This window comes from Mus musculus, chromosome 2 (genome assembly GCF_000001635.26).
Source record: "Mus musculus strain C57BL/6J chromosome 2, GRCm38.p6 C57BL/6J".
NCBI classification, from domain to species: Eukaryota; Metazoa; Chordata; class Mammalia; order Rodentia; family Muridae; genus Mus; species Mus musculus.
In genome coordinates this window covers 26,363,836-26,389,345 of record NC_000068.7, presented here as the reverse complement: position 1 = coordinate 26,389,345, position 25,510 = coordinate 26,363,836, and the positions used below count along the sequence as shown (strand labels likewise).

The following is a 25,510-nucleotide window of genomic DNA, read 5'->3' as shown; positions in this document are numbered from 1 at the left end:
GGTCACTTCCGCTTCCGACCCCGCCCCGCGGCGTTCGGCGCTGGCTTCCGGCCCGCCGAGCCGGATGAGGCAGGGGCCGGCGACTGCCTTGCGGGCCATGGGGCCGCGGCCGGGTTAGGGCGCGGCGATGTCGGGCTACGCGCGGCGGCAGGGCGCGCCCCCTCTATCGCGGACGCGGAGCCTTGTGGTTCCCGACGGTGAGCGGCGCGCGGCTGGGGCAGGGCCGGGGGGCGCGGGCGGCGGCGGCCCGCGGTGAAGCCGCTCTCGTTGTCGCTTACAGCTCCTGCGTTCTATGAGCGCCGGTCTTGTCTCCCCCAGCTAGACTGTGAGCGCCCCCATGGCGGGGACCTGCACCCCCATCTCTTCGGCTTTCGGCCGACGTTTATGTGCTATGTGCCCAGCCCGGTGCTGGCTTCGGTAGGAGACACAGGTGAGAGTCGGTCGGGGCGCCGGCCACAGTGCGGAGCTGGGCAGCGCGGGGAGCCCTCCCCACAGCCCGCCCGCCCGCCTCAAGGCAGGAAGGTAGTGCCTGGTGGAGCTCGGAGGCCACTTAAGCCCACCGGCTTGGGCAAGGCCAGGGGCTGGACCTAGCGGGTCTGCGTTCCACCTGCAGCTGCTCTTAGAGCGCGCAGGGATGTGTAGTTTACCGCATCCAGCCTCAGAAGACAGCTTTCTAGTCCCAGACTCAGTGGGAGTCAGGCGTCTGCGGTCTTCACCTCCCTGGACAAACGCTGCAGTCATAAGGCTTGCTGTGATCACGGTGAGCTGACCATGTCTTTTTGCAGGTTTTGGCTATGGAAAGGGGAAATGTACTAACCAAGGTCCTTCGGGAGCCCCTGAGACGCGCTTTGGAGGTAGAGTAGCTCAGTGGGTCTTCTTTCCCTCTTAGACTCAGTGCCTGGCAGGGGTCTGGCCATGGGCTTTCAGGATGACAGGGTTTAAGGGGTATATACCTGGAGCCCAAAAGAGCAGTGGAGCCGGGCAGTGGTGGCGCACGCCTTTAATCCCAGCACTTGGGAGGCAGAGGTAGGCGGATTTCTGAGTTCGAGGTCAGCCTGGTCTACAGAGTGAGTTCCAGGACAGCCAGGGCTACACAGAGAAACCCTGTCTTGAAAAACCAAGAAAAAGAAAAAAGCGACATAAGATGTAGGTGTTATGAGACCCACATAAGCAACTGAGTCTGATAGGTGTGGAGGTAGAGGCTGGTCAACTAGGGTAGTTGGAGAGAAGGTCAGAGGAAGGGATGGCATAGAGCAGTTCCTGAGATGCACTGTGGCATCTCAGCAGCTTTGAATCGCCTACAGTAGCCTTCAGCCCACTGTGTTGTGTGTTTGTGTGTGCGCACAGGGGGTAGTATGTGTAGGGGGGTGGAGTGAAGTCAGCCTCAGCAACCTACAGGCTTTACTGGGGAACTGGGCATATGACTCAGAGGTAGATCAGTTACCTGAATGTGGGTGGACCCCTGGACTTGACCTTTGTTTGGCACAGCATTTTTTGTTTCTTTTAAAGTGGCAAGGGTTGTCTCAAGGAGGCCAAAGGGTGAGAGCCTGCATATTCTCTAACCTCTTTGGCAGCTCTCATGTTCTGTAATGTTCTTTGAGTTACAGTTGAAACGTGATGGTAACACAGGATGTTGGGCCCTTTCACAGTCTTCTGTGGTGTTCGTTTTTTCAGGTGACAAACTTGAAGACCTTGAAGAAGCCAATCCATTCTCCTTCAAAGAGTTTTTGAAAACCAAGAACCTCAGCCTGTCAAAAGAAGACACGACCACCAGCCGAATTTACCCAAAGGTACATCTGGGAAGCTGTCAGTGGTTGCCTTAAAGGACATCTCTTGTACCTTACAGCTTTGGAGGCAGACACTTGAGTGTGGGGAGCAAAGCAGGACAGATATGGCTGCTGACAGAGAGACTGTGTATGGGTGGAACAGCTGCTTGGCCCCCTTTTGGTAGATGAGATGGGCCTTCTTTGTGGGAGCATAGAGAAGGCTGAGCATTGGCTTCCAGTCTGCAGTGTTTCTCTCCACTGTTTTTAGGAAGCCTCAAGGCACCCACTGGGACTAGAGCACAGCTCCCCTGCCTCCCAGCTCATGGGATATGGCCTGGAATCTCAGCAGCCATTTTTTGAAGACCCAACAAGAGCCAGCAACCTAGAGGAGGATGAAGATGATGGATGGAATATAACCTACTTGCCATCTGCCGTGGATCAGACTCATTCCTCTAGAGACACACAGGACTCACCGCCCTGTGACACCTACCTTTCCTTTTTCTCCAACTCGTCAGAGCTGGCATGTCCCGAGTCTTTGCCCCCATGGACGCTGAGTGACACCGACTCCAGGATCTCCCCAGCGTCTCCAGCTGGGAGTCCTAATGCAGACTTTGCAGCTCATGAAGAATCCCTAGGGGACAGACACCTGCGGACGCTGCAGATAAGTTATGAAGCAGTAAGTGAGGGCAGTGTGGCACCCAACACAGCTGAGCTGTGTTGTGGAGAGGAGCTGCAGTCATCTACTTCCTGGGTGGCCTGGGCTCAATGCCACGGACAAGGCAGTTAGTCATATAATGGCTTGATGTAGAATTGCCCTGAAGAGGGGTCTAAAGATAGAGATAATAGATAGCTCAGTGGTAATTTTCTCCTAGCACTTGGAAAGTCCTGGGTTAGATCCTGAATGCTGAAAAATAAGAGAGAAAAAGGAATTTCTCTATGGAGAGCTCTTCCTTGGGTTGGTTTTGGCTGTGCAGTTAGTATAGCAGACTGAGAAGTACTGTGGTGAGGTCACAGGCAGGCAGACACGAGCTAGCATGAAGAAATGGTCTATTGGAAGTGTTGGCTAAGAGTCATCTTGCTGAATGCCCCACATGATGGAAGGCCTTAAAACCATAAGTCACCTAGAAAAAGTAAAGTGTGTGGCCACAGGTCATCTTCTCCTCCTCCATCACTTGAGGGTGATGCCATTTGACCTGAGCTGTTTATGTTCCAGAGCTGGGCATGGAAGTACGCAACTGTCATCCCAGCGCTGGAAGGTGAAGGCAGGAGGAAGAGACGTGCAAGGCCATTCTTGGCTACATGGGAACAAGTAAAGGGCAAACTAGGTTGCAGGAGATGCTGTCTCAAAAAGACATTTCATGGACACATGGGATGCATCTTCATACCTCTTGGCCCGCCCCGAATGCATAAGGCTCCACCTCCAGACCCACAAAAGAGAATATTTCAGAACAGAAGCATGTTCGCTTGTGAGGGAGACATACCGGGTGTCTAATGAGGACTTTTTTTTTTTCTACAGCTGAAAGATGAAAACTCTAAGCTCAGAAGAAAGCTAAATGAGGTTCAGAGCTTCTCTGAAACTCAAACAGAAATGTATGTAAACTTGTAGTTGGGCATCACCTTAAACCCTCCTCTACCATTCAGGGAACCTGGCTCCACGGGCTGAGGAGCCTTGCTGCTTGTCATCCCTAGACCTAAAGCCGCAGACGCACTTTCCTGCTCTGCTTTAGTCTTTCTAAGACAGTCGGCTGGATTTTGTCTTGGTTGGCAGAGCTTGAGAAAATGGTCTCTGGGCCTTCTATTGGGAGCATAAAGCTACTCGGGCTGGAGGCCATTGACATCCTGTGGCTGCCTGAAGCAGCTGCTCCATCCATAGGTTCTAGTGGGTTTCACCAGCTAATCAGACTAAAGTGCTGTTGGAAGCATTCTTGACAGTGGCCTGGAGTACTTACCTCAGTTTTTCCTCTACTGAGGGTGAGGACACTCGAACGGAAGTTGGAGGCGAAGATGATCAAGGAGGAGAGTGACTTCCATGACCTCGAGTCAGTAGTCCAGCAAGTCGAACAGAACCTTGAACTGATGACCGTACGGAGGGGCTCCGCTCTGGGGTAGTGGGCAGGGCCGGGCTGCTGCTGCAAGAGAGCACTTGTTACTGTTGCCAGAGTCCACAGCTGGACCCTGAGCTCAGCAGGCGGCTCTCACCGTGCTGAGTGTGTGAACTGTAGTGGGCCAGCATACGCTGACACTGTGAAAGGGTTCTCTATCGGGGTGGGTGGTCCCTGATGCTGGTCCCAGGGGTGGGCACCCATGGGCAGGCACCCATGGGCAGAGGAATCAGGAAGGTAGGTTATAGCGCACTGCTGCCTCCTGAGGTAGGTGTCCTGTATTAACACAGCCTTGGTGATGTGCATTGTGTTTATTTTTTTGGGGGCCACAGAAACGGGCTGTAAAAGCAGAAAATCATGTCTTGAAGCTGAAACAGGAAATAAATTTGCTTCAGGTAAGTAAAGAGAAAGGTTTGGCTGTCATACATGTGAGTTCAGGGAGGGAGAAAATAGTGTAAGCCAAGCACAGCGGTCGGAGCAGTCAGGAGGCTGAGGAAAAGGATAGTTGTACATTTAAGGCCAGCCTGGGCTACAGAGGCAAGAAGCACCTGTTTTGAACAGGCCAGGGCCAGGCTGGTCCCCGTGTCCAGATGTGTGCCCGTCGTGATGCAGAGGCTGAATTGCCTCGGGAGCACTAACTTCGCCCTTCTCTCTAGGCCCAGCTCTCAAACTTGAGGCGAGAAAATGAAGCCCTGCGGTCAGGCCAGGGTGCCAGCCTTTCTGTAGTGAAGCAGAACACCGACGTGGCCTTGCAGAACCTCCACCTTGTCATGAACAGTGCACACGCATCCATAAAGTGAGTCCCCGGGCGGCCTCTGGCTGGACCAGCAAGGGAAAGGTGCTGACCGGCTCAGTCATACTATAGTCAATCAAGTAAGAGTGGTCTCTTGTTTTGAGACAGGGTCTCACTCTGTAGCACTGACTGGCCTGGAGCTATGTACACTAGGCTGACCTTGACCTCACACAGATCCTTCTGCCTCTGCACTCAAGTGCTAGAGTTCAAAGCATGCACCCCCTCACCTGGCTTGGTTTTTTTTTGAGGGATTTTTGTTTTGTTTGGGTTTTTAAGACAAAGTCTCCCTGGCTTCTCTGACAGTATGTGTAGACCGGGTTAGCCTCAGACTCAGAGATTTCCTGCTTCCATTTCCCAAGTTCTGGAACTTGAGGTATGCATTATCATGCCCGTTTTAGGATTTTTATTTTTGATGTTCCAGAGAACCTTCCCACTAATAGGTGTGGATGATGCCATGCCTCTGAATCCAGCTGCTTTGCCTGTGTACGTTGCAGCTCTAACTGAAGGGGAGAAGTCTGCCACAGTGAGCATACTGTGAGCTAGTCAGTTGGTGATGATAATGGTGATTAAACACTCACCAAAGCTGCAGCTTGTTAAACTTGTCAAGATGTAGTTAATTCATCTGACCTATTAAACACAAAAGCAAAGTAGTCCCCCTGGTAGAGCTCTCATGACTAGATATGGGACTTGCGGTGGGACTACTGCCCACATCACTGAGAGTACTGCATCATCAGCTTGGCCTAAGCAAAGAGCAAAATTCAGAATCAGTTTCTGATGAACTTATCTGGCTTGCAACCTACCATCTTTAGTTGCCTTCCCTAAGCTTCACTATAGGGTGGCTGGCCTGTGCACAGGCACATGGGCCAGAGGGCAGCCACACAGAATCCAGTGTGGCAAACCTGGTTGATAGCTCTGGGCTCTCTCCTTTAGATCTGTCTCTGGCTGCCTTTGCACGGCTGAAATAATGGCCCTGGTCTCTCTCTGCTTTAGGCAGCTGGTGTCTGGGGCAGACACACTGAACCTTGTTGCTGAAATCCTCAAGTCTATCGACAGAATTAGTGAAGTTAAAGATGAGGTGGACTCTTGAGACGCTCTACCTGCCACCGGGTCCCGTCACCTCTGCACCGAAGGCACCACACATCTTCCGAATGTGTTCCTGTCTATGCAGTCCTCATCAAAGCATTTCACGGCCTAATCATGTGACTGGCCATCTGCAGTACGGGGCTCCTTTCCACCAGTTGAACCTAACAGTTTACATGAAGTCCCACTGTTCGATAGACTCACTGATTTACTGGAAGACACTTTTATAAAACCACTAAAGCTGAAACGACAGTTTTGTAACAAGCTTCTTTCACCACCCTCTCTAGGACGAGGTCGGGCTCAGCCTCAGTGTTGTCAAGTGGAACACGAAGTGAGCCAGTGTGTAAGTGAGCAGCCTGTACAGAGACGCGTGCCTCACTGAGGCAGCACCGCTTGGTACGTGCTGCCGTCCTCCCACCAGGACCATAGGACCAAGGTCACACACTGTGCACAGTGCAAAGCTTCATACACCCTCTACTGTGTGCTGTCAGCTTTGGAAAGCCATTTGGGGCTGTCGATTTTGATGCACGTTAATGTGTTTGTGTGCCTTTTGTATAGTGCAATTCAGACTGGAATTAAAGCACACACCCACCTGGGGGGTCAGCACCAGCTCTTTGGGCTGGCTGGCTGGTTTTTGAAGGACAGGCAAGACATAAGCAGCTCCCTGTGCTGTGCTGAGGGGTCAAGGTTTGGGGGCCACTTTCCTATAGGTTGTTTTTTTGTTTTTTTTTTTTAATTTATTTTCCCTTTTCCCCTCCTGTTGAGATCAACAGCTTTCTGATCTAAATAAATCTTAAAGATCATTTAGACTGTCTTGTCATTTACTCAGGGATTCATGCTTGAGAGCTACCCTGCTCTTTTAACTTCAAGGTCTGCATCTGAAGATATTCCTGCAGGGTAGTGGTGGCGCACGCCTTTAATCCCAGCACTCGGGAGGCAGAGGCAGGCGGATTTCTGAGTTCGAGGCCAGTCTGGTCTACAGAGTGAGTTTCAGGACAGCCAGGGCTACACAGAGAAACTCGAAAAATCAACAAACAAAGGATATTCCTGCCATTGCTGGGTTATCGGACCCTCAAGTTCTTGACCCTTGGAGTCAGGCATTCACAAGAGCCACTACATCAACATATCACAACATATCACATACATATCACAACATATCACATACATATCCCAACATATCACAGAGCCACTACATCAACATGCCGGATGAGCCACATCCTAGCTTCACACTAAGGCTGGGTGGATGGACGCCTAGCAACTAAACCACTGGGCCCTTTAACTCACAGCTTTTTAGAAGCTGTCCCCACCCCCAGAGCAGATCGCAGTGCAAGGTGGCGGGACACAAAGGAAGACCAGGCTAGTGTTCCCTCTGCTCACAAGGCTTGAGTCAGAGCTGCCATCAAGAGGAACCGTCAGCCTTTCTCCACCACTGCAAGTGAACCGGATGAGAGCTGCACAACTACACTACTCTCAATTTACGTATGAAGTGTTCCTAAAGTTGTACAAGCACCATAGAGCATGGTGGTACATGCCTTTATTCAGAGTACCAGGAACAAAGACGATCCCAGTTCTCAATCAGTCTGTTCTACATAGACTGTCTCAAGAAACAACAGTACCCCAGGGAAATTTGCCTGATAGTTCTTACCAGGCTTGCCCCACACAAGTTCCTACACCAGGAACCTACAGGTTTCCTTTAATGCCCCAGACTCCCTCTGGCCAAACCCAACTCTGGGCCAGACTTGATATGACTCTTATTTTCTTTTTTGAGACAGTGTCTATATAGTTCTGAAACTTGCTTTGTTGTATATCAGGCTGGATTTGAACTCACAGAGTTACACCTACCTCTGCTTCCTGAATGTTGGATTAAAGGGATGCACTATTACTCTTTGATTTCATGATTCTGTACCCACTCCAGTAGTGTTGCAGGTGACTTCTAGCTTGTAGTCAGTTCTCCATAAGACCAAGGCCCTTCCCAGGTCCCACAAACTGGCCAGTCGCCAGGCTTGGTTTTCACCAGCCTTGAGCCTCAAGCCACTGCCATGCTTCTCCTACTCACAGGCATTATTAGGCACTAGGAGGACCCAGCTGCCTAGGGAGAGTAGAATTAAGGAAGCTGTTAAGAATTAATAATGGAGAGAAAGTACCCAAGGAGCTAAAGGGATCTGCAACCCTATAGGTGGAACAACATTATGAACTAACCAGTACCCCGGAGCTCTTGACTCTAGCTGCATATGTATCAAAAGATGGCCTAGTCGGCCATCACTGGAAAGAGAGGCCCATTGGACTTGCAAACTTTATATGCCCCAGTACAGGGGAACGCCAGGGCCAAAAAGGGGGAGTGGGTGGGTAGGGGAGTGGGGGGGAGTGTATTGGGGACTTTTTGGATAGTATTGGAAATGTAAATGAGGAAAATACCTAATTAAAAAAAAAAAGAATTAATAATGGGCCGGGCATGGTGGCTCACGCCTTTAATCCCAGCACTGGAGAGGCAGAGGCAGGCAGATCTCTGAGTTCAAGGCCAGCCTGGTCTACAAAGTGAGTTCCAGGACAGCCTGGGCTATACAGAGAAACCCTGTCTCGAAAAAACAAACAAACAAAAAATTAATAATGGATAATTATTGGTATTTTGTTTCATAAGAGTGAGACCGACCCCCCCCTCCCCGCCCTCCCGCCCCCCCCCCCCCACTACTTAGCCAGCAGCTCTGTGATGTGTTGGCCAGGCAGAATAATCCTTAGTGAATGAATGTCCATTTCTGGCGGTCCCAGGTTGTGGGCTCCGAGGACGACACACACGGGAAAGTACTTAACGACACACTGATCATTCATCCAAACCCAGAACACCAGGAGCTAAGTACACAGCCCAGGGAACCTGGAGAAAGATGAACGCCTCGCTAGGGCCCCGCCCCCCAGCACACCTCCTAGCATGCCCTGCGCCGCAGCCTGGGTGGGACTTCCGGTGCAAGCCTACTGACTTCCGCGACTGCTAGAAGCATGATCTGCGTGTGGTCGCCCGGGCGATGATGCCAGCTGTGAAGTTTGGAAGGGATGCCTAGAAGGTGAGGATTGGCGGGCGGCAGGTAGCAGGCGTTGTGTCCAGGAGGGGCAGGGCAGCCAGCACGGGGAAACCGAGGCGTGGCGTGGCCGCGACATTGCTGGAGTGGAGAGCCCGCGTCCGGAGCCCAGCCGAGGTCCCCTAGCTGGTGAGATGCAGGACCGGATTTGCTCCGTGCTGTGCTCCGAACCGCTGCTCTAACCGGTTGCATGCGCTGCAGCACCACCGGCCACCCCTGGCTTATCGAATCCAGCCACTAAGGGTGCATTGGACCCCAACTGCCTTGCCCGGTTAGGCCTTAGAAGGGACAGGCAGCAAAGTGTCTCTGATGTCATTAAAGGCGGACCGTGGCTCCCAGCTCAGGACTTGAAAACGTGACTTTTTCTTCCTTTATGTGGGCGATGCTGTGGGAGGAGATGGAATTGCTGCTGCCTCAAAACACGTTACTCTTTCGTTGGTGGCCAAGCATCCAGTGGCAATGATTATTGCTACATCTGTAGATCCCGCTGTTTCTAGCCAAGTTGGTTGACAAACGTTCCCTGTATAAGTAATTGGAATGTCGTTGAAGGGGATTTTGTTTTGTTTTGTTGTAGTCAGTTAAGACTGCTGTCAACAACTTAGTAGGAAGAAATCAAACAGGATGTTTTTCTTCATTTCTGGCTCTGGGTGTGAAAATGTGTTTGATAATTTTGTTTGAAACAGTATCTCACTAATGGTTTGAAATGCAGAGATCCACTTAGTTATGCCCCCCAAGTGCTGGGATTTAAATTATGTGCCATCACACTCAGCTCTTTGTTTCTTTATTTTGGTTTTTGGTTTTTTGGGTTTTTTTTTTTTTTTTTTTTTTTGGGCGGGGGGGGGGGGGGTGGATTTTCCGAGACAGGGTTTCTCTGTATAGCCCTGGTTGTCCTGGAACTCACTTTGCAGACCAGGCGGGCCTCGAACTCAGAAATCCGCCTGCCTCTGCCTCCCAAGTGCTGGGATTAAAGGCCTTTGCCACCACGCCCGGCTCTTTATTTTGTTTTTGAAGACAGTTTCTTTTAGAGCTCTGGCTGACCTGGAACTCACTCTGTAGACCAAGCTGGCCTCAAACTCAGAGATCCCCCTGCCTCTGCCTCCTGATTCCTGGGATTAAAGACGTGTGTCACTATACCCGACTTCTACACCCAGCTTTTTACAGTTATTATACTTGTTTATTTCCTTGTGTGTAGGTAGATGTGCCATAGTGGGGGAGGTCTGAGGGAAAGCTGGAGTAGGGTCTCTTCACCATTGATTACTGGTCCTGAATTCAGGTCCTTAGGCCTGGTAGCAAGTGCCTTTGTATGGTGTGCCATCTCACCCACCTGAGCTTGTGTTTTCTAGAATCATCTTTCACACTTCTCTTCCAAATTTCCTTTGCCCTCAGACTTTGCTTACAGTGTACCAGAGAAAAAGCCTCCTTTGTACTTTAGCAGACACTTGTTCAGTATCAGACAACACCATATGCCAGGTAGTGTTCTGAAAAGATAGGTCATGGAGTAAGCTAAGCCTTACTCTGACTTACTAGCCAGTCAGCACTGTGTAGAGCGGGGCACCTCTTTATAGGTTTGGATCACAGGGGGTGAATGTCTGTTGCTCTGCACTTTCTGCACTTGGTGACCAACTGAGCACCTTGGGGCACAGAGACAAGTGTTTTTACCTGTGCTGGTGGTGGCCTCAGGGAGAGTAGGGTCATTTCTAGGTGTTGAGTCAAGAGCAGAAGTCCTGGGTATGAAAAGAGTGTCATAACTTGTGGGACTTTAACCCTAAGCTGATTGCCATCTGGATAGTCTATTGTCTGCATTTGAACAGGCTCTTGCCACCTCCAGCAAGTGTGTGTCTGAAAGAGAACGAGACCCAGGCACACTCAATTTCTCATGTTTTCTAACATTCTGAAGGCAGGCTGAAGCCATGGACATAGACGCCGAACGAGAGAAAATAACACAGGAGATCCAGGAGCTTGAAAGGATTTTGTATCCTGGATCCACCAGCGTCCACTTTGAAGTCTCTGAATCCAGTCTCAGTTCAGACTCTGAAGCAGGTGTGCCCATGAACCTGGCCTAGCACGGCATGGCTGGAACGGCTGTGTGTACCCTTTAGCTAAATTAGGCTGTGGACTGTTCCATGGTCAGACTCTGTTTCTTGCCCAAACTGTCTTCTACTTTCACCTCAGTAAGAAAGTTTGTTTCAGTTTCTTAGTCTTAGCTGTCAGGGCTGCTGACTATTTGTGTATAACCACCCCTGCTGCCATCTAGCCTGGGACCCTCTAAGCAATGGTGAATCCTGGTGGGGAGAAGAGGACCCAGAGCTCAGCCTATCAACTTGAATAGTCTCCATGGCCCAGATACACAGAATTTCGTCCCTGAGCACTCCAGTGAGACCCTGTTATAAGTGTTCATTTTTGTCTATAGCATACTCTTGCTCCCCATGCTCCCACTCCAATAGAGTGTGCTTGTGTTTCTTACAGATTCGCTGCCTGATGAGGACTTGGAAACTGCTGGTGCCCCCATCTTGGTAATTGTTGCTTACCAGGCCAGGCTGCTGGGTCATACCTGTTAACTACCTTCCAAACTGGCCTAAGAGGACTTTGCATGCCTGTGGGATTTTCTACAATTAATGTTATTTACTGTGAAAATAAGGCATCACAAAGTATTTACTTATTTTTATGGTGCTAGAGATGGAATCCAGGGTCTCATTCACACTAGGCTCACACTCTACCACTAAGCTATACCCCTAAACACAAATTATTATCAAAACTAAAGTTTATCCATAGAAGTGAAGTAACTCTAACAGACTGGTGACTATAGCTGCTGGCTTTTCCTGAGCTCACAGTCAAAACATCAGATGTGAGAGGCAGCATACCTGGGACCTGCTTCACAGCTAACCCTCTGTGTCTCAGTTTCCCGTTCTAGATGGTAGTCATCATGGATGGCTTAGGAAAGCATCTGGCAGAGATTAGTCATGCCAGCGTTGCTAGCCATGCTTTGTTCGTTTTGCTTACTTCCTCACCAAACAAGCAAGTATGGAGTCCCATTAGTGTTTAAGGACCATGTGTCTGCTCAATAGACTAACACAGCTCTGGAGTCGTTGGACATTTGGCGTTCTTGGAGGTTTGACCCTGATTGCTATTCCGGGAATTTCCTTGCTGAGATCTGACACTTGAGGTGTTCCGGATGGGAACACAAACTTGCTGTGAAGTTCAGGCTCCAAAGAGATGTCTGTTATAAAAATGGAAGCTGCCTGCTATGGTATACCAACTCCCAACCCCAGCATACATTTTACAAGCAGATCTCATGTTGGTTTGGAAAGATGCCCACTCTCTAGCTTGAGGATGATGGGCTCTGTATAACTTCTCCCTCCTTCCAGTATGGTTCCACACTCAGTGAGTGTATACTAGGGCTTCCTCAGCTCCCTCTCATGGGCTTAGGCTTGAGCTTGGCAACAGGAGAGGGCTGCCTGTTTCCTGTTCTTCCTGCTCCATTTCTGGCTCCTAACTAGGAAGAGGAAGGGTCGAGTGAGAGCAGCAATGATGAGGAGGACCCCAAGGACAAAGCTCTCCCTGAAGACCCCGAGACCTGTCTGCAGCTAAATATGGTCTACCAGGAGGTGATCCGGGAAAAGCTAGCAGAGGTTAGCCAGTTGCTAGCCCAGAACCAGGAGCAGCAGGTAAGATGACCTACTCAATACCTGTATAACCCCTCATGACCCTCAGTGTCCCACAGGATCAAGTTCCCAGAGTGAATCTGCTCACCCACCTGGCCTACCCTCTTTCTCTACCTGGCCTACTGATGGCCTTGCTTTTGTCCCAGGAAGAGATCCTGTTTGATCTGTCTGGAACCAAATGCCCCAAGGTGAAGGATGGCAGAAGTCTGCCCTCATACATGTACATAGGCCACTTCCTGAAGCCATACTTCAAGGACAAGGTTACTGGAGTGGTGAGTAGTAATGAACGCTCTTAGCAGTTGGTTGAGTGTCTCTTCTTCATGAGTACTTGGGTCTGTAGGGTGTGTTTCCCTAAAAGAATCACAGCGTTTAGGAAGTCAGTAGTATAAATCTCAAACTGCTGATGCCCTTGTGTGCCTGCATCTTCCTGGAGTCTCAGGCCGCTTCCTTGTACTGGGTGGGTCATGTCCAGAACTTTTCAATCAGTAGTAGCTTGTAGTAGTAGTAGTAGTCTTGGGCCTGGCCCTCCATCTGGGCAGTACATGAGGAGGCTGGAGGGAAGATTCTGAGTCTCCGTAGGTACCCTGGAGGGTGAGTGTGGTTGGTGTGTCATGTTATAACACTGTACACTCTGACAGGGGCCTCCTGCCAACGAAGAAACACGGGAGAAGGCTACCCAGGGAATCAAGGCCTTTGAACAGCTCTTGGTGACCAAGTGTAAGAGTCCAGGCAGGCCTTTGGATGGGCGTCCTCCAACCATGGAAACCACAGAGGGCATCCCCATAGCCTGGCCTCATCTAGGCAGATGCTGTAATTCTCGCCTATCCTTACGGCGTCATGGACTCCTTCAGGACTTTATCACTGGGGCTGTCCACTTGATACTTTCCCTCTCCAGTGTTGAGTGGGTTCAGGCTGAGTCTAGCCTTCCTTCCCAGCTCTAGCTATTCTCAGAACACCTGACCCTGAAAGAGTACCCTGAGCTAGCTTTTGGGTGGAAGATGGGTTCCTGGGCTGGAAGGGATTCTGGCTAGCCACCCTAGTGGCATCCAGAGACGTAGCCACTACCTTTCCGGAGCAGGGGGCAGCAGGTAGGCTAGAGTTGTAGAGAGGATTCAGTGGACATGTATGTCCGTGAAGCAAGCAAAACTTCCTGACATCACATTGCTATCTCTTCCTCCTCAGGGAAGCACTGGGAGAAAGCCTTGCTCAGGAAGTCTGTAGTGAGTGACCGCCTACAACGTCTGCTTCAGCCCAAATTGCTGAAGTAAGTCTGGAAACAGGCCATCAGAGCCTTCCCCGTGGTGAAAAGCCAGGCAGCTGTGGGCTGTGAGGTTTATCCTAGCATGCTCTGGCCTTCCCCGTGGTGAAAAGCCAGGCAGCTGTGGGCTGTGAGGTTTATCCTAGCATGCTCTGGCCTTCCCCGTGGTGAAAAGCCAGGCAGCTGTGGGCTGTGAGGTTTATCCTAGCATGCTCTGCCTCTCTTGCTGCTCTTTCAGCACTGATGTCAGTGTCCATTGATGGGTATATATCACATGACCAAAGGGCATCATGTGGTGCCTAGGGGAGTACACAGTGAGGAGCACTGTTGTTTTGATAGATTGCCACCATCAATATTGAACACACAAGACCAAAGGTGGCTAGTAGCCTCAGGCCCAGCCCTTAGAGACATATTAGCTCTGGTGCTGACAACATTGGTGCTCAATATTGATGGTGGGAATGGCAGAATGGCAGTTTCCCTGAAGTGTAAGAGAGCCAGTTCTTCCCTCCAAGACAGTTCTGTTTAGCTGCAAAACTAAGTCGAGATTGCCTGAGATGACTGTATCCTGGAAGATAAGAATTGGCAGTGGGTCCAGACTCTTTGAGATACAAGCAGCTACCACCTGCCAGTGTAAACAACTTGGCAACTCCTGCCCTGATGGTGCCATTCTGGTGGTAAGAGCACCCCAGAAGTTGTGCCAGATCTTCCTTGGTGGTAAGGGATCAAAGCAGGAGAGAAAGCACATTTCTGAGCAGGCTTTCCAACACTGAGCTGTGAGGCTTGAACAAGAGCAGCTCAGAGAGCGGGGCCTCAGCTTACACAGTGCATCTCACTCACAACTCTCCCCCACTCTACCTGCCTTGCAGGCTGGAGTACTTACACGAAAAACAGAGCCGAGTCTCCAGTGAGTTGGAAAGGCAGGCCCTGGAGAAGCAGATTAAGGAAGCAGAGAAGGAGATTCAGGACATCAAGTAAGCTGGGGCTGCCTGCTCCTGCCTGGGAAGAGCCGCAGGCCTTGCACGATACCAGCTCCTTGTCCTTTGCTTTAGCCAGCTCCCAGAGGAAGCATTGTTGGGGAACCGGCTAGACAGCCACGACTGGGAGAAGATTTCCAATATTAACGTAAGTGAGGAAGACCTGGGTGCCCACTGCTCTAGTAGTGCTTGTAAGCCGAGTGTGGTGGGAACTAGGTGGGGAAGCCTCACTGTCTCTTGTACCTTAACCCACTGTGAAGTCTCCAGTCCAAAGATGCCTGGGAGTTGGAGGTGGCAAAGGACTCCATTGGACTCTCCCTAGCTGCCAGGGTCCCACTCCTGAGATAGGCAGTCTTCATGGCCACTGAAGCCACTGGCAGACAGTGACAATCAGGCCAGGAGCTCTGTCTTGGCATCAGCAGCCCCTCTGAAGGCTTTGTTCTCATGGGTGTAGTTTGAAGGAGCCCGCAGTGCAGAGGAGATCCGGAAGTTCTGGCAGAGTTCTGAGCATCCAAGCATCAGTAAGCAGGAATGGAGCACAGAAGAAGTAGAGAGGCTGAAGGCCATCGCTGCCACACATGGCCACCTGGAGTGGCACTTGGTTGCAGAGGAACTTGGGGTAAAGACTAGGACCTGGGAGACCTTAGAAGGGTGGGAGGACATGGGCTGCTGGGTCAGTCTCATGCTCTGTAGTGTGGTGCACACAGCAAGCATTACTCATGCTCTGTAGTGTGGTGCACACAGCAGGCATTAGGAATTGTTTGGTAAATTTGCTTTTAAAGAAATTTGTCTCTTTCATCTTTTTAACTTTAAATTTCATTATGTCTGTGAAAATATCACCCTTTACCTCAAACTCTTGGCACCTCTCCTGCTTTGGGATTGGGCTGGGATTAACACCAGAGCTGTCTATGGCCAAGTTTTCTTTCTATAAGCCATAGAGTCCTCTCTGAGCTGCTCCTGTCCTGGGACCCAACCATGGTCTAGCAAACTATCACCTGGTAAGAGCCTGGAGGAGGCAGGAGAGTTCTGCTGTACAGAGCGCTCGCTGCCTGTGGCTCAGGCCCACCTGTCTTCTGGAAGCACTTGGGTCTCCTGGAAGGTTGTGCCAGGTATTTCTGCACGTGCAAGGTGAAGCCCAATAATGCCCACTTGTTTCTCTATGTCCTTGGGAAGACAAGCCGCAGTGCCTTTCAGTGCCTGCAGAAATTCCAGCAGTACAACAAAACCCTGAAACGCAAGGAGTGGACAGAAGAGGAAGACCACATGCTCACCCAGCTGGTCCAAGAGATGCGAGTTGGGAACCATATCCCATACCGCAAGAGTAAGCCCACCACATCCAATAGCATCTTTCAGTTCATTGAGCTGCTCCAAGCCCTAGTGGCCTGAGGCCCTAGGTGCCTGGAAGCAGAGACTTGCAGAAGAGTTTACAGTTATACTAGGGAGAAGTGGGAGGGGGATCCTAGTGACAGAGTAACTCTTCTCTGTAGCTTCTGGGAGGACCCCAGTCCCTGCTTATTGCCTCTATAGGACAGATAAATCCCAGTCTTCTCTGTCCCCAGTCGTCTACTTCATGGAAGGGAGAGACTCCATGCAGCTGATCTACCGTTGGACCAAGAGCTTAGATCCCAGCCTGAAAAGGGGATTCTGGGCCCCAGAGGAAGATGCTGTAAGTTTGGCACCCAGAGAAAACTGTTCCCAGGAAGTTTGACTGGTTCCCTGGATGCAGTCATATGCCCTCCTTAGCTGAGAGACCCCAGGGTGGGAAGGGTATGGCTGTCCCGTGGAGCTTCTTTCTGTTTGCTTCTTTCCTGCAGAAATTGCTTCAAGCTGTTGCCAAGTATGGGGCGCAGGACTGGTTTAAAATCCGGGAAGAGGTGCCAGGTAGGAGCGATGCCCAATGCAGAGACCGGTGAGTTGCCCGCACTGGCTGAAGGAGCGACTTGCTTGGGTCACACTTCTGTAGGCAGGCTAGGTGACAGTGGGCCAAAGTTATATGCCCACGGGGGCTTTTCAAACCGGGGTTGGCACTGTTAGGAAGCAGGACTTTGGTATTTCTGTTGCCCACAAGTTGTCAAGTACTAGTGATGACTCATGCAGATGTCCTTCCACATTGCTGGTGGGAAGGTCCCCAGCAGAGAGGTTCTCTCCTTTTCTCCCTATTTTCTTTCAGTGGTTTGTTCAGATGTATTTTAGTTTACCTACACTCAGCAGCCCTGCAGAATCCCATTCAAAACAGGCAGACATTTTCAACAGACTTGTCTCCAGAGATGCACAAGTAACCAGAAGGCCCATTAAAAGATGCTCAGTCACTTATTTCAAGAATGCAAATCAAAACCACAGTGAAATATTTCGCACATGTAGGGGAATTGTTTTAAAACACACACACACACACACACACTAACAAGTATTCCTGGGGCACAGATCATAGCCTCCAGAAAAACCAGAGCATGGGACAGCATTGTGCTGGGGCAGTATAGTCTGTACCTGCAAAACTCCCTTGTCCCAAGTGTCCCAGGAGCTTGTATATTAGACAAGAATGTTAATAGAACATCCTTCATTGTCAGAAAGAAAGTGTGGGGTACAAAGCCGGAGTGTGGCATTTGCAGGGAAGGTCCTGATAAGCGCTGTGTGATACATGTGGCGCCGTGGGAACATTCTGAACATTCCGTCAAATATTTATCAAGACATGCTCATTTCTCTCAAGAGCGTCTTTGGGTCGGTGACTCTTGTGCTTGGCCTTTGGAAGAACTGTCATCTGTGCAAAATGTCTCTATATTGTGCTCCCACAAGCAGCATGTGAGGCTTGTGGCTGAAGCCGTCCACGTGTTTGTGGAATAGACTTTGACACAGTTGTCTCACAGCAGCCCCTCATGGCTAACCGTGTGTACAATTGCTTGTACCTGCTGGCTTCTTACATGTGTACATCTCTTTGGAAAAACACCTGTCAAGTCCCTTCCTAGGTTTAAATTACCTGTCTTTGGATTACTGGCTTTTACATGTTCAAAATGCAAGTCCCTAGTCAGATGCACTAATCAACGGCTCTTCTCTCCCTTCTTCACAAGGCGCCTTACAGCAGTGGTTCTCACCGTGTGGGTCTCACCGTGTGGGTCTCACCGTGTGGGTCTCACCGTGTGGGTCTCACCATGTGGTTCTCACCGTGTGGGCCTCACCGTGTGGGCCTCACCGTGTGGGTCTCACCGTGTGGGTCTCAAGCCCTTGGTAGGGAGGTTGTTGAATGAACCTTTCACAGGGGTCGCCTAAGACACAGAAACACAGATAATTATATTACAATTCATAACAGTAGCAAAATTAGTTATGAAGTAGCAATAAAAATAGCTTTATGGTTGGGAGTCATCATATCATGAGGAACTATATTAAAGGGTCACGGCATTAGGAAGGTTGAGAACCACTGCCTTAAAGCATAAAATTCTTGAAATGTTCTGGGCAGTGGTGGCTCATGACTAATCCTAGCATTTAGGAAGCAGAGGCAGGAGGATTTCTGAGATCGAGGCCAGCCTGGTCTACAAAGTGAGTTCCAGGACAGCCAGGGCTACACAGAGAAAAGCTGTCTCGAACCAAAAAAAAAAAAAAATGATGAATTCCATCTTGTCTTGGTTTGCTTTGGTTTTGGTTTGGTTTTTGCTTTTGCTTTTGCTTTTGCTTGTTGTGGTATTGTCCTAAGAAATCACTGAGAAGGCCAGAGAGCAGTGAAGGGGGTCTTAGCACCTAAAGTGTCCCTCTGTTTCCACACATTTCCAGCTACATCAGAAGATTACATTTCAGCTTGAAAAAGGGACGGTGGAATGCAAAAGAAGAACAACAGCTGATCCAGCTAATAGAGAAATATGGTGTTGGTGAGTTGTCTGTCGGACAGTATTACCTGCTGCTGCTGACTCTGATCATACTGCGAATTCTTGCAGCCCATCTTCCGGATCCCAGGCTGTCCTCAAATCAGTTTCTGCCTCATTCTCAACCTTCCCAGTTGCAAATGCTGTTCTCTTTTAGGGGTGGGCATGGGGATGGAATCCAGGACCTCACTCCAGCTAGGCAAGCATGCCTCCAAGCCCCAACCTCATGCTCTCATTACAAATGAATAGATATTCACAACAGAACATGGGGAAGCCAGATGAAGTGGTGCAGGGTCTTTAATCCTGGCACTCAGGAGGCAGATGCAAGCCCACATTCGCACGCATAACTGTGTCCGACTTTAGTCAGACCTTTTGTGACTTGCATTTGCTGTATTTCTCAACTTTTTACAACATGTCAGGAGAGAGCTAAGTGTTTGTGGCCAAATCTTGCTGATATTGGTGATACCTCCTCAGAAAAAAAACTAATATGACTTCAGAACATAAGAGTGTTTTCCACCCGTTGTCACACTGCCCTAGAACTGCAATGTGCATGTGTCCCTCTGCAGCACTAGGCACAAAGAGTTGGCAAGGTCTCTTTAGAGCCTAAGTGCATCAGATGCACAGGGCCTGTAGTGACTTTCCCTTCCTACCTGTATGTGCCAGACCTTCCTCAGGGGCTGGTCAGCCTTGAGATTCGCATGCTGGCAAACACAGATCCTCTCACCAAGCACATGAGGGAAGCCCCTCCTGATGACCTAGCCTCTGTCCTAGAGGCTGATCTACTGTGGCTGTTTTTGCAGGTCACTGGGCAAGAATCGCTTCTGAATTGCCCCATCGGTCAGGCTCCCAGTGTCTGAGCAAGTGGAAGATCTTGGCCAGGGTGAGACATTTGTTTGCTTTCTGTGTGTATGCTTTCCTCGAGCTCAGCAAAAACCCCATAACCTGTAAGAGTGCTTGGGCGAGATGAGGGATTGTGGGATGGGAAGGGAGTGCAAAGGTTCTGGCCCTCTCGTGTCCTTATCAGGAGGCCAAGGACAGAGGGAAAGCATACCTCAGCCCCAGTGTGCTCTGTCCCTGGAGGTGTTCTTCCTTAAGGAACTTCTCCATAGGGTGTCCTGTTTCTCTGTTACCTATATGCCTGGGTATCTGAGACCTGAGGCAGCCTATTCCTCCCCTCAGAAGAAACAGCATCTGCAGAGGAAGAGAGGGCAGAGGCCCCGTCACAGTAGCCAGTGGAGCTCTAGCGGCAGCAGCAGCAGCAGCAGTGAAGACTACGGCAGCAGCAGTGGCAGCGACGGCAGCAGCGGCAGTGAAAACTCAGATGTGGAGCTGGAGGCGTCTCTGGAGAAGAGTAGAGCACTGACTCCTCAACAGTACAGAGTGCCAGACATTGACCTGTGGGTTCCTACCAGGCTGATCACCAGCCAGTCACAGAGAGAAGGGACAGGGTGCTACCCACAACACCCTGCTGTCTCCTGCTGCACTCAGGATGCCTCTCAAAATCACCACAAGGAAGGTTCTACCACCGTCTCTGCTGCTGAGAAAAACCAGCTGCAGGTGCCCTATGAGACCCACAGCACTGTTCCAAGAGGAGACCGGTTCCTACACTTCTCGGACACCCACTCAGCAAGTTTGAAGGATCCGGCCTGCAAGGTAGGCCCTAGAATGTGAGCAAGGGGAATAGTGTGTGCTCTGTGCTCTTAGTGGTCACTATAGCTGTCACTCTGGACAGTGTGGCAGTTTGGTTTCTGACCTGGCAAAAGCCTTGTCCTTTTATTCACTAGAATTGTTGCTTAGAACTGGTTTCAGAGTTGTGCAGTAGCAGTGGCCTTCATAGGAGCTGCAGCCTCCATTGTCCCCAAGTCATTTGCTTTAAAGGTTGTAAGAATTTCTGCTTAAGGGCACTTAGATAGTAGGCAGTTCCCCATCCTCAACTGCCATGAGTCGTGGAGGTGTCCTTGGGTAGTGTCAGTCCAACTTGGCTGGCTGTGCATTGACCTGTCCCCCTCTGTCCTCAGTGCTGGGCCTGGGGCCAGCCAGATTAGCTCTGGCAGTGGCTGGAGCAGCCTTTTGGACTATACAGGCTGCTCTGCTGCTCTGCACTGGGGATTGCTGGAGGGACAATGCAGTCAGCTCAGCCATGGTACTGCCTGCCATTGGGCCAGAGCATCTGTCTTAGAGAGGGCACTAAGACAGGCCCTACTTTAAGGCCACATTAGCCTTACCACAGAGTATTTTCGCAAATAGCAAGTGGTGTTCTTACAAGGGGGCGTTAAACGTGCACAGTGGCAGGCCTGTACCAGATCCTCTTGATATACAGCCTGTGTTGAAGGTGCCCCTAGAGAAAATGCCGAAGTTAATCAGGACTCGTCCACCCACCCAGAGTCACACACTGATGAAGGAAAGACCGAAGCAGCCACTCCTCCCTAGTTCACGCTCAGGGTCTGACCCTGGCAACAATACGGCTGGGCCCCATCTGCGGCAGCTATGGCATGGAACTTACCAGAATAAGCAGAGACGCAAGAGACAGGCTCTACATCGCAGGCTCCTTAAGCACAGGCTTTTGCTGGCTGTGATACCCTGGGTGGGTGACATCAACCTGGCCTGCACACAAGCTCCCCGGAGACCTGCAACCGTTCAGACTAAAGGTACTGCCCAGAGCACTTTGGGGAACTTCCTGGAGCCAGGGTGGGAGCAAGTGCCGCTCCTTGATCCATAGCAGAGTATCCTGAAGGGGTCCTTGGGAGGGCAGGTCTGTGAAGGACAGGCAGGACTATCCCTGAAGAGTTTGAGCACGAGCAGTTGGGCCACTCTACCTGCCATTGTGAAACAAAGGGCAGACAGATTTGGGGTGATGGTGAGATTTGGGGTCATACCTTCTGCTCTTTGAGGTAGTGTGGAGCTCTAAGGCTGCTCTGCCTTCCTCTGTCTTGGGGTTCCTTTTCGGGGGAGCTTCAAAACGAGCCCCTTTTCCCTTGTCCTCTAGCTGACAGCATCCGGATGCAGTTAGAGTGTGCCCGCCTGGCCAGCACTCCGGTATTCACACTGCTTATTCAGGTAAGCCCCCGCAGAGTGCTGCCTGCTTTGCTCAGTCTTCTCTGACAATAGGAGACCAGTGGGTTCACACATGAGAGTCACTACACTTCGGCTTCCCAGCCTACAGTTCAGCTGACGAACGTGAAAGGGACCTTTGGCTCTTCAGCATTTGCCATCTTTTGAGTTAAACAGTGACTTAGAAAAGAGATTAGCACCCAGACCCAGGTCTAAGATGAGGAGGCAGGCTTGGAGCTGGGTAGGAACCTGTGCTGGCCCTCATTGGAAGAAGGGACAGCAACATGGAACCCAAGTCCAGGCTGTGGGCTCTGAAACTGTCATGACCTCCCTTTAGGAGTTTGGGGCTGCTCCATTATCAGGGCTGTTTTCCATCTGCTTGACGGGCCTGGCCCAGTGCAGGCTGGAGCAGGGAAGCACTTATTCTCAGGTCTCTCAGCTATTGCAGATTGATACTGCGGGCTGCATGGAGGTGGTTCGAGAGAGGAAAAGCCAGCCCCCTGCACTGCTCCAGCCTGGCACCCGGAACACCCAGCCGCATCTCCTGCAGGTAACATACACTGACAACAAGAAGTGAGGACAGATTGTGTGTGGTAGTATGTGCTTTTAATCCCAGTACTTGGATGGCAGAAACAGGCAGATCTCCATGAGTTCAAAATCAACCTAGTCTACATAGCAAGCTTCAAGCCAGCCGAAGCCACATGAGCCCCTTCCTCAAAAAAGAAGTAAAATAAGTACTGCCCATCCCTGGCCCAGACTGGCTCAGGTTCAGTATCTCAACTTTTCCCTTGGGGGGGCCAGGGGAGGCAGTTCTTAGACATTTCCATAGAAAAGTGTGGCTCTCCCTGAGAACAGCCCTGCCATAGCTTCTCAGGGAGTCATCTGTGTAAGCAGCCCCATGGGAGACCTGATTAGAACCTGAGGCAGGTGCAAGGTAGGCTGTGTGTGGGCAGGTGGGCTGGCTGGCACAAGCCCTGGTCTCTGCAAGTCATTAATACCATCTGTTCTAGAAAACAAACTCATGGGCTTAGTTTGGGAGAGGCATCACCTTGGAGTCCTGTCACCTGGGGAGACCGTGAACTAAAATAGAACTCTGGTTCCCATAGCCCCAACCCCACACTGTTTGGTGACGACCTGATAAGCTGTGGCCAGGAAGCTTTAGTGGGGCTGTATACAAAGCCTAGAGCAGCAGCGGTCCTCTCCCAGGACCCCTGAGCTTAGGGGAGGCCCCCAGAGTTGGGTGGTGAGTGGGAAGAAGTGTGAGATCTAGCAGAGGTTCTGCAGTCTGACTCTTCTCTTTACAGGCATCCTCTAATGCCAAGAACAACACAGGTACCATATGCCGCTTCTGTCTCTCTCATGGTGGGACATGCCATGCATCTGAGCCACAGCCTTAGCAACACAGCCAGTGGTCCTGACAGTAGGCTAGAAAGGCCTGAACCTGCTTGGGCTTTCACCTTTGGGCTGCCACTGGGGGCTTGAGGGGATTATGCTGTGTCACATTAGGGTCCAGGCATGCTAGAGGTTTAGAAGCCAGTCTTTCATAGTCGGGCTGCTGCCTCTGGCATTGCTGCCCTCTCTGTGAACAGAGTGCCTTGGGTTGGGGGCCCATGTGAGCTGGAGCCTCACATGTGGGGTTGGTTGCTGGTGTCCCTGGGCACAGAACCTGAAGTTCTCATCAAGCTGGTTGTCTCTTCCTTTAGGCTGCCTCCCAAGCATGACGGGGGAACAAACTGCAAAGAGAGCCAGCCACAAAGGGCGCCCACGACTGGGGTCATGCAGGACTGAGGCTACCCCCTTCCAAGTCCCTGTAGCAGCCCCACGTGGCCTCCGGCCAAAGCCTAAGACTGTTTCTGAGCTGCTTCGGGAGAAGCGGCTCCGTGAGTCCCATGCCAAGAAGGCCACTCAGGCTCTTGGTCTCAACAGCCAGCTGCTGGTCTCCTCACCTGTGATCCTCCAGCCCCCTCTGCTGCCAGTCCCCCATGGTTCCCCAGTAGTAGGCCCTGCAACGTCCAGTGTAGAACTCTCTGTACCTGTGGCGCCGGTGATGGTCAGTTCAAGTCCTTCTGGCTCCTGGCCGGTGGGTGGGATCTCAGCCACAGACAAGCAGCCCCCCAACCTACAGACCATTTCCCTAAATCCTCCCCACAAAGGGACCCAGGTTGCAGCCCCTGCTGCTTTTAGGAGCCTAGCCTTAGCCCCCGGGCAAGTCCCCACAGGCGGCCATCTGAGTACTCTAGGACAGACCTCTACCACATCCCAGAAGCAGAGCCTGCCCAAGGTCCTGCCCATTCTTCGAGCTGCTCCCAGCCTCACTCAGCTGTCTGTGCAGCCACCAGTAAGTGGACAGCCCCTGGCAACCAAGTCCAGCCTGCCTGTCAACTGGGTTCTCACAACTCAGAAGTTGCTCTCTGTCCAAGTGCCAGCTGTGGTGGGCCTCCCCCAGTCAGTGATGACCCCTGAGACCATAGGACTACAAGCAAAACAGCTGCCTTCCCCTGCCAAGACTCCTGCTTTTCTGGAACAGCCTCCAGCCAGTACAGACACAGAACCCAAGGGACCTCAGGGCCAGGAAATACCACCCACACCTGGGCCCGAAAAGGCAGCTTTGGACCTAAGTCTCCTTTCCCAGGAAAGTGAGGCAGCCATCGTCACATGGCTGAAGGGGTGCCAAGGTGCTTTTGTACCCCCGCTGGGGAGCAGGATGCCCTATCATCCCCCTTCCCTGTGCAGCTTGCGGGCATTGTCCAGCCTCCTCCTCCAGAAACAGGACTTGGAGCAGAAGGCTTCCTCTCTGGCGGCCAGCCAGGCAGCTGGGGCCCAACCTGATCCCAAGGCTGGAGCCCTACAAGCTTCCCTGGAGCTGGTACAGAGGCAATTCCGGGACAACCCAGCCTACCTCCTGCTAAAGACGCGTTTCCTGGCTATCTTCTCCCTTCCTGCATTCCTGGCCACTCTGCCCCCCAACAGCATCCCCACCACCCTGTCACCAGACGTGGCTGTGGTTTCTGAGAGTGACAGTGAAGACCTCGGTGACTTGGAGCTCAAGGATAGGGCTAGACAGTTGGACTGCATGGCCTGCAGAGTGCAAGCAAGCCCAGCAGCCCCAGACCCTGTACAGGTATGGATGCTGGACTGCAGCCCCACTTCCCGTGACAGGCAAAGGTCCCTGCAGTGCCTGCTGGGAGTGGTGAGATGGGCAGGTGGAAGTTGTACAAGGGAGAAGGCTGTGGGTTCCTGAAGGAGGAGGAAGCTTGTCCAATCTGCCTGGTTGGGAAAGGGCTTCTTAGCAAAAGTTGCCTCTCCTGGGCTGGATATAGCAGGAGAGGGAGGCAGCCTTCTAATATGACGTACCCCCACCCTACTCACATACCACACACCTAAACTCAACGTAGAGAGGCTGGCCTGACACATAACCCTGGGGTGGGCTGTAGGTACAGTGTAGGTCTGTTGCCCTTGTTCCTGCTCTTGTGGGTATAGAGTTCCTCTCAGACATCTCTTGTTCACAGAGAGCTGGCCTGGCAAGCCAGTCTGTTTCCCATAGGTGCTTAGGGACAAGATGTGTGGGCCCATTTCTCTGGCTACTTCCAAGGAGTCCTACCAAGCCGCCTCCCTTGCAAAGATTAGATGTGTGGAGCCTTCCCACAGCTGTCACTCCTTTCCTGGTAGTGCTGCCCTAGTGCCAGGGTGACCTGGGAATCTCTAGGATACATTCTTGTCTCTGCCTCCATTGGCCTGCACTTGAGAGTAAGAGGGTGGCTATCATGGAATTACTAATGGTTGGAGACCGTACCTGAAGGGCAAAACTGCAGAAAGCTAGGACCTGGTTCCTCCCCTGCTCTGTCCTGGGGAAGCATACCCTAGCAGCTGCCTGTCCCTGATGTTAGGGTGGGGGCAGTAGAGGG

At 51.4% G+C, this 25,510-nt stretch overlaps 2 protein-coding genes and 1 long non-coding RNA gene across 34 annotated transcripts in view; 2 read left to right on the top strand and 1 right to left on the bottom strand.

The window, feature by feature from the left end:
• The first annotated feature begins 5 nt into the window (after positions 1-5).
• On the top strand, positions 6-6,548 carry Entr1 (endosome associated trafficking regulator 1). Of its 16 annotated transcripts, NM_026563.3 has the most exons (10): positions 30-197; positions 281-430; positions 786-854; positions 1,675-1,790; positions 2,035-2,442; positions 3,283-3,356; positions 3,737-3,848; positions 4,201-4,263; positions 4,525-4,664; positions 5,652-6,546. In NM_026563.3, the coding sequence occupies exons 1-10, from the start codon at positions 128-130 to the stop codon at positions 5,746-5,748; spliced, it is 1,299 nt and encodes a 432-aa protein (NP_080839.2). In that variant the 5' UTR covers positions 30-127; the 3' UTR covers positions 5,749-6,546. The 16 variants fall into 16 exon arrangements, 8 of the variants coding, with proteins under 8 accessions (XP_030107861.1, NP_080839.2, NP_001078876.1 ...); NM_001085407.1 differs by lacking the exon at positions 281-430; XM_006498262.4 differs by lacking the exon at positions 786-854 and having other exon boundaries at positions 5,652-6,104.
• A 2,136-nt stretch (positions 6,549-8,684) lies between these two features.
• Snapc4 (small nuclear RNA activating complex, polypeptide 4) overlaps positions 8,685-25,510 on the top strand; it is a 17,897-nt gene continuing 1,071 nt past the window's right edge. For 2 of the 17 annotated variants that reach the window (XM_011239065.3, XM_011239064.3), the window contains exons 1-21: positions 8,690-8,797; positions 10,710-10,852; positions 11,279-11,325; positions 12,310-12,477; positions 12,621-12,746; positions 13,113-13,191; positions 13,657-13,738; positions 14,599-14,703; positions 14,782-14,854; positions 15,161-15,325; positions 15,880-16,027; positions 16,266-16,372; positions 16,521-16,615; positions 18,466-18,560; positions 19,355-19,434; positions 19,734-20,207; positions 20,875-21,202; positions 21,541-21,611; positions 22,045-22,155; positions 22,910-22,937; positions 23,309-24,726. In XM_011239065.3, the coding sequence (XP_011237367.1) occupies positions 8,787-8,797; positions 10,710-10,852; positions 11,279-11,325; positions 12,310-12,477; positions 12,621-12,746; positions 13,113-13,191; positions 13,657-13,738; positions 14,599-14,703; positions 14,782-14,854; positions 15,161-15,325; positions 15,880-16,027; positions 16,266-16,372; positions 16,521-16,615; positions 18,466-18,560; positions 19,355-19,434; positions 19,734-20,207; positions 20,875-21,202; positions 21,541-21,611; positions 22,045-22,155; positions 22,910-22,937; positions 23,309-24,726 (3,954 nt within the window). In that variant the 5' untranslated portion in view covers positions 8,690-8,786. Of the gene's footprint in view, positions 8,798-10,709; positions 10,853-11,066; positions 11,186-11,278; positions 11,326-12,309; positions 12,478-12,620; positions 12,747-13,112; positions 13,192-13,656; positions 13,739-14,598; positions 14,704-14,781; positions 14,855-15,160; positions 16,028-16,265; positions 16,373-16,520; positions 16,616-18,465; positions 18,561-19,354; positions 19,435-19,733; positions 20,208-20,874; positions 21,203-21,540; positions 21,612-22,044; positions 22,156-22,235; positions 22,330-22,909; positions 22,938-23,308; positions 24,727-25,510 lie in introns of those variants that run through there. The other 15 variants (XM_030249744.1, NM_001290419.1, XM_030249743.1 and 12 more) reach the window with 15 other exon arrangements.
• The window catches only part of Gm13562, a 14,344-nt gene continuing 5,826 nt past the window's right edge, over positions 16,993-25,510 (bottom strand). Inside the window, exons 2-3 of the long non-coding RNA XR_003953774.1 lie at positions 19,606-21,370; positions 16,993-17,963 (exon numbers count right to left, since the gene is read on the bottom strand). This is a non-coding gene — a long non-coding RNA (predicted gene 13562). The remainder of the gene's footprint in view (positions 17,964-19,605; positions 21,371-25,510) is intronic.